The sequence below is a fragment of the Gavialis gangeticus genome, unplaced genomic scaffold (assembly GCF_001723915.1).
Source record: "Gavialis gangeticus isolate Ggan-Ray unplaced genomic scaffold, GavGan_comp1, whole genome shotgun sequence".
Lineage (NCBI taxonomy): Eukaryota > Metazoa > Chordata > Crocodylia > Gavialidae > Gavialis > Gavialis gangeticus.
The window spans coordinates 159,113,218-159,120,526 of record NW_017728992.1 but is presented as its reverse complement, the minus strand read 5'-3'; the positions used below and the strand labels follow the sequence as shown (position 1 = coordinate 159,120,526).

Genomic DNA, 7,309 nt, shown 5'->3' with positions numbered 1-7,309 from the left:
TATAGAACTTTGGCCCGCTAAACTCCGATGTGGCACTTCAAAATATTTTGCTTTTTGGCTCCCCTCCCTGCTAAATGGCATTTTCAAGCCAGTAGAAATGCAGTCATAGTCCCATGTGTTTCCAGTGCTCTTGGCACTGCCTCCCCTGCTGTTTAGAGAGGTTTGTGAGAAATTTGGCCTGGTACATGAGACAGTTGAGACTATGTTCTGCAGAGTAATTTTGTGTGTATGTGTGAAATAATGCAACTTCACCACAGTTCTGCAGTCCTGACTATTACATACTTCCTCCATTAAATGACTGAGCTGTTTGAGAAGATTTGAATAACCAAAGTCACTCAGATATCCTGCCACTGCACAGTTCTTGCTCTAGAGCTAAAGAGAAAGCAGTTACCATGTGTGCAAATAATACTTCCATCCTTTGAAAAGGGCATTGACAAAATACCATTTGACTATATATATGCTGAAACACAAGTCTGGTTGATAGGGACATTAGAAACAGAGACATTGTTGAATTTTTTTAATACACTAAGAGTAAGCGCAATGTAATTTTGCATTACTGGAGATCATAGACCAAATCCAATTTGGTTTGCTCCCATAAGTAATCCTGCCAAAGTCATGAGTGAATTAGGCAAGCAGAATTGGGCTCTGGCAATTCTGATAGCAGCTCTGCTTTATTGCATACTCTTTCATTCAAGAACTGCCTTTCTGGTCAGTTCATGGATCAGGTAGTCCCCCACTACATGTACAGGTAAAGGCACAATGGAATTCAATGTGTGATCTACACAATCACACCTCCTGCCATATCGCACATGCATGGCAGGAGATGTGATTGTGGGATTATGGATTAGAACCCATCACACCTTATTGTTGGTGGAGGGGGAGCCCCTCAGCTGAGGGGCTTCCAGCTGCGGGGCCACCCCATGCACTCCCAGGTACAGGGGGGGTTGTAGCAGCCATGACCCCTGAGGCAGCTGCTCCCATCAGCTGCTGGGAACGAGCTGGATCCTGGAATCCAGTATCCACAACTGCAGCACTCTGGGACCCGGTGCTGTCAGGACCCAGAGTTGGCAACTGCTGGGGCTGAGAGTTCCCTCAGCTGCAGGACTCCCAGCCCTAGCTGGGCATGGTGTATTGATGGGGCTCCCAGCAGCAGGGGGGACCCTGCTACACTTGCATATTAAAGCTTGAAAACAACTGTGCCCACAGTTGGATGCAGCAGTGATGGCAGCAAGGTGTGGGGGTGGGAAGCAGCAGGTGGCAAGCAGGGATGTCCCACAGCCACCATCTGCGCTGTCGGTGGCAGCGAGTGGTAAGTAGGGACCACCCACAGCCTCCGGTCGCCACATCAGCAGCAAGTGTGTGTGTGGGGAGGGGGGGCAGCGACTGCCTGCAGAAGCCAGTGGCGGCTTCGGCAGTGGCTAATCTCAGGGGGAGCATGTGCCCCCCCTACGTATTGTCTATGGTACACATTTTTGAAGTTTAACGTTATAGCCGGTTTGAGCTTTTTATGGTGTGATAAGTACTTTGCACATGTAGCTGGCCTTAAGGCAATTGCACAATTAACTAGTTAATTGCACAACACCTGTAATATGTAGAGTGGGCTTTAGAAGGGACATGCTGTTCCCTGTCTGGCTTTCTTTGGTTTGTAGTGTAAGCTTTTGGTTTTGCCATTTTTCTTGGGTTTCCTAGATGACAGTGTTGTGTGCATTTGCATTACCAGTAGGGTACCCTGGGAAATATGGGTTGGTTGGTTTTTTTTGAAAAATCCATATTTTGAGATAACACCAGAGGTTTGTAGTGCTGCCCATAGTTCTTATATATAAACTTCAGAGACCCTTAATATTTTTTTCAGGTGGATTTTAGTTGTCTGAATTTTCCATTGTTTCGAGTAGGGTTAAGAAAGCATAAAGCAGAAGCCACATTGTATTAGTACCAAGCAATATTTCTACAAGATCAAACTGAAACTAATTAAAAAAGAAAACTTTGACATACCTGGAATTTGAAGTTGACAGCACCCCTAATTATTCAAACTTCATTCTATATAAAAACACAATAGAAGTCTCTTTAATTGCTGCTCCTAATAATTAATTTTCTAGAAATATGCTCATCTCCGAGTGGCGTGCCTGGCAGCTCAAAAGCCTTACTACACAAGCAAGCTATGGTGGAGTGGAATTATCCTCATGGTATCTGGAGAGCTGGGAAATTTTGCAGCTTATGGATTTGCACCAGCCACCCTTGTTGCTCCATTAGGATGTGTGTCTGTCATAGGTGAGATGGTTTTTCCTATTTTATTTATGAGGATATTTTAGTAAATGTATTCAAAATGATTGTAAGAAAAATATTAGAAGAATTGCAGAGAGAGGAGGAACTTGTCAGGGGAGGGATGGGTAAAGCTAATTTGAAAGTGAATGATTCATACAATTAGGAAGGTGACATTTTAAAATAAACCCTGTACTCAACACACACAAAATCTCTAGTAATCTGCTATTGCTTGTCTTGTACTGCAGCATGTAGTGATGGCAGGTTACCAATCCCCAATGCTTTGAATTACCCATCCTAGACTCTGCTCTCAATAGCTATCCATCCATTGACTCCAGTGTATTTGGATTGTTCCACAGTATTTAAATACTTCTGGATTTTTATCTGTGCTGCTCAGTCGCTCATCACTGTAGTATAAGAAACCTTTTCCTGGTCTCACTGACTCATCACCATCTTCCATGATAACTTAAGCCTTGTCTCCACACATGCTTCTTCTGGAACTCCCTTTCCATCTTCCCTGTGGTTTGCAGGCACCTCCCTACCTAAGCCTTGTAGAGTTGCGTTTCAAAGCTTAGGCAGTGCTGAGTGGCTCCTCTGGGCCAACATATCTGAGTGAATTTGCTGATAAATGCAAGTATAAGCCTGAAATAATTATACTGTCATCAGATCAATGTCTTTAATTCACACTCTCTTTGGAAGTTGATTAAGTGTACATAAATTGTTCTACCTCTTCTGATAGGAACATGTGATATTAAAGAGACCTGGATAATTCCAGAACCTTTGGTTTGTTGTGGGACTCTCCCAATACTGAAGTCCTTTTCCTTCATGGAGCATATGTATGAAACCTTAGACTAATCATTTTACAACTTAGGACATATTTTATCTTGTACTTTATTTGGATATCTGTATTATTAATACCTTTACTGGATAGAAACAATTGGGTTAATATCAATCAGGGTGAGTTGATTTATTTTATAAGGCACTTCTTTTAAAATGTTCTTGCAGCTTTACCAGTGGAAATGACAATAGATAGGACAGGGTAGCGCAGAAGCTGTAGCGATAGGAAGTCACTGGGTCAGCTGCATCCCTTAAATAATGACACTTCCCAAAGAAGATCGACATGTGCGGTGCTCGTGTATCATGATGGTTCTACATATCCTGGAATTCATTCTGACACCATGACAGTGTATTTTCATGGTCTGTCGGTGCCTACCAGCTGTCCACTGGGACCTGAAAATGATACTGCTTCGTGAAGTAATTTTTCAGTAATGGTGAGTTTTCTTCCCTGCAGACTGCCTGTCTGTAGCAGTTCTGTGTGTGTTTGTATCATCAAATAAGTGAGAAGAGAAAAAGCTGGCAGTTTACTGTATCCTTCACTTTTTAAAATAGTCTAGAATTTTGGCATCACATACAAAGGTATTGCAGCTATGCATCAGAATCCATGGCCCTTGAAAGGATTTCTTACAGGAAGCAATTAAATAGTTACCTGGAGATCAGACAATACGTTGGTGTGATGTCTCCATATGTGATCTATAACTTGTAAATCTTACCTGTTTCATGCGTCTCTGAACACAAAAGGATATAGTAAAGACCAAAATCAATATTAACTATTACCTGTAATATTACCTAAGTTGGGTTTTTTTTAACTTTTCGTTTCTTTATTTTATTTCTGTTTACTCCATGCCTTGCATTCAGCTGGGACAACAAAACTATCCTGCTCAGAAATGGATTGCATACATTAAAAATATGTCATTATTGCTTCTCCCCCTCCTCCTACCCTGAAGAAGACGTATGAAAATATTTCCATAACTATTATGTTTTGTCAGTGTCCCACCTCCCACTCTCTTTTTAACTGAACTAAAAATTTTGGTACAAAAGATTATGAAAATCCCTTCAGTATTTCATATACCATTCCCTCATACCCACTCCAGATATTATTTTCCTAAACTAAGCAATATGGAAATTTTAATATATCTTAACCAGCAGATACATTTACTTTGCAATGCTGTAGCTTATTCTGCCTGACCTCCCAGAACTTAGTCTGAGGAGAAACAGATTTTTAGTTGGATAACCACTTAACTGCATTAAAGGAGGGATGCAAACAGATGGCGGCACAAGCTGCAAAATTTTGATGGTGGCACAAGTTGCAAGCAAACAGATGCCCTTGCCCCTTGTTATGTTCCAACTGCCCCCAAAAGTTGCTGTGACCAAGGGTAGTCACAGTTTGTGATGCCTTAAATGGGACAACATCTGTTTGATTATTGCATGCCCTGGGAATCCCCCATCAGGGGGTGTGGCATCTGGGCCCTCCCACACATCCCTGCACAGATGATCCCACTCCAGAAATGACATCTGTTTATACCCAAGGGAAAATTAACTGGAAACGTCAAGAAAGAGGAAATAGCCAAATTCAGTGCACTGAGGAAATCATCACGTTCAGTTATACTTCCTACCACCAGATGCTTTCTCCCTTATCTCATTTTTTTATTAAAATTACTGCCAGGGGAACAATATTTTGTGAATTTTAGGATCTCCTTTGGATCAATGACAAACTGATCAAGTCAAACACTATCTTCTGTTTACAGCTGAGCAAATGGTAATGTAGGTCTTCCAATTTCACAGTTTGAGAAATATTTTTCAAAAAAATTGTAGTACCTTCTGCAGGAGAAGGAGGTTTTATACTGGAAGTTTTGTTTTGTGCTGAAGTTGAATATGTTCCTTCATAGATCACAGTCAAGTTATGGCTGCAAAATTTAGCAGAATTTTGTTGAAGGAAAATTTTGTCTGAAGTTTGCTTTGAATGAACAAAACAGCCTACTTCTGGAGCACAGATTTTCTAAATATTTTTGGTGTCTGCTAAATAATGTCTTATATTCCTGTAGTATATATAATGGGCCTATTCCCAGGACTGGATCCCCTGTATGTATCATTGCATATCCTGCCGTACACAGTTATACTGATCTGGTTATTTTAATCATGGTCAAACAGTGAAAAGCATATGTCTTGATCCTCACAAATTATGACTTTAATGAACCTCTTGGAGGCACCCACTGCTATAGGTCAACAGTAGTAGATTAATCCAAAATAACCATATTTTTAATTATATATTCTTTTTGTACATTTGAAATGATGTAAGCTCCTGCATTTGCTCAGGTTTTTTAATAGTTTGAAAAGACAGAGTCAGATGTTCTTTTCTGCAGAGAAGAAATCAATGAATATCTGAGAAACAACTAATGAATAATGGCATATTTTCTTGCATATAACATGTATCTTTTCCCCCAAAATTGCACCCCCCTCCCGAATTGAGGTGAATGTGTTAAGTGGGGAAGCTGTGTTTCTGCCTGGGATAGAAGCACCTTGCTTTGATTTCTGCTCCACAGTGCAGCATCTGTTGCATTTCTATGCAGGTAGTTGAGAAAGTAAGTTGATTTAAGGATTCACTGTTCTTCATTCCAGAGGTGTTAATGATCATCTCTCCTTTTAAATAGTCTTGATATTCCACTAATCAAGCTAACATTTTCAGGGCAATTTTGCTGCCTGCTAGCTGTTCTTGATCTCTCTCCTCCTATTTCACATCCTTGGAGATTCTTCACGTCTTTTCAAAATCATAGATCCACCCATGGAGAACAATCTTTAAAAGCAGCTAGGATTTGAGTTTTAGTTAAGCAGGAAAGGGAGGGTGAGTCAGCTGAAGATTAGGCTCTGATTCTACTCTATACAGCCATAACTCTGAAAAAAAATACTTTTTTCTTCTTCAGTCTATTGTTTAAAAAACAGGTGCATTCAGGAGTGTGTTATACTGGAGAACATACCACGTACAACGGATGTGATCTTTAAAGACTTTTTAATATTTAAAATTTTAATAAGTGTTTTAATTAACATTAAATCATTCTTCTTTTCTCTTCTTGTTTATCATTTGTGCCTGCAAAACTAAAGACGAACTATAGTATTTGAGACCTTATCTTATATAGCTGTTATCATTACATGCAGAATTGCTTTCAACACACAATCCTGTAACAGTGACACGGTCCATAGTTTCATAGATCTTTCCCAAATGATTTTTGGATCAAAATATTGCCTCTGTTTGAATACGAGTACAAACAGTACTCGTATACTCATATTCATAGAGAACAGTGCTTTTACAAAATATCTAGTACGTAGGTCCCCCTTCTGAGAATATGAGTTCCTAAGAAATGTATTAGTGAACAGCAGCTCTTAAATACTTTCCAGGAAGCTAATTTCAGATAATTTCTTGAAATGTATGCCATGCCAATGAAATGTTGAATTCTTGAAATGTATGCCATGGCTTTCAAGGTTCTCTCCTGTCTTGTTAAAAGTGTGTGTATGTGTAAGAGAGAGTGAGTTAGGCCAGCTGTAGAGTTTTCTCTTTTGCTATCAACCCTCTGATCATTGGGTTATTTTTTAATTGTAAATATAGAAACTAAGATTGGAAGAGTATTTTATAACATCTTATCTGCTGACTTTCCAGCTCTGCATCTGCCACATGTTTGAAATGCCCCAACTTTAGCATGCAATATTGATAAACATGCCTTCATTTGAATGCTTTGGTTCTGTAATTCCTTCCTTCCCTTTGTATTCATTACATTGGTAATATCTATCTTGTTTGCCAAGAGGAGGCTTGAGTAGTCCATTAACTATTGTCCATTTGTTTGCATGTTTAGCTTCTTGGCACACCTAGCCTCTTGTTTAACTCTGTGATATAGTATCATCATAGTATCATCTCATAGAAGTCGGGTCGGAAGGGACCTTATAGATCTTCAAGTCCGACCCCCTGCCAGGGCAGGAGAAAAAACTGGGCTCAAATGATCCCAGCTAGGTAGACATCAAGCCTCCTCTCAAAGCCCCCCAGGGTAGGAGCCAGCACCACTTCCCTTGGAAGTTGGTTCCAGATCCTAGCTGCCCTGACTGTGAAGTAGTTCTTATGGATGTCTAATATAAACCTCCTCTCCAACAACTTGTGGCCGTTATTCCTTGTCATGCGGGGCGGCACGAGGGGAAACAAGGTCTCTCCCAAACCCTTCTGGTCCTC

General features: G+C 40.4%; 1 protein-coding gene across 1 annotated transcript in view; it reads left to right on the top strand.

Moving 5' to 3' along the window:
* Positions 1-7,309, top strand: part of NIPAL2 (NIPA like domain containing 2) — an 84,739-nt gene that overhangs the window by 41,215 nt on the left and 36,215 nt on the right. The window contains exon 3 of the mRNA XM_019527985.1: positions 2,097-2,268. Coding sequence (XP_019383530.1) covers positions 2,097-2,268 — 172 coding nt within the window. The remainder of the gene's footprint in view (positions 1-2,096; positions 2,269-7,309) is intronic.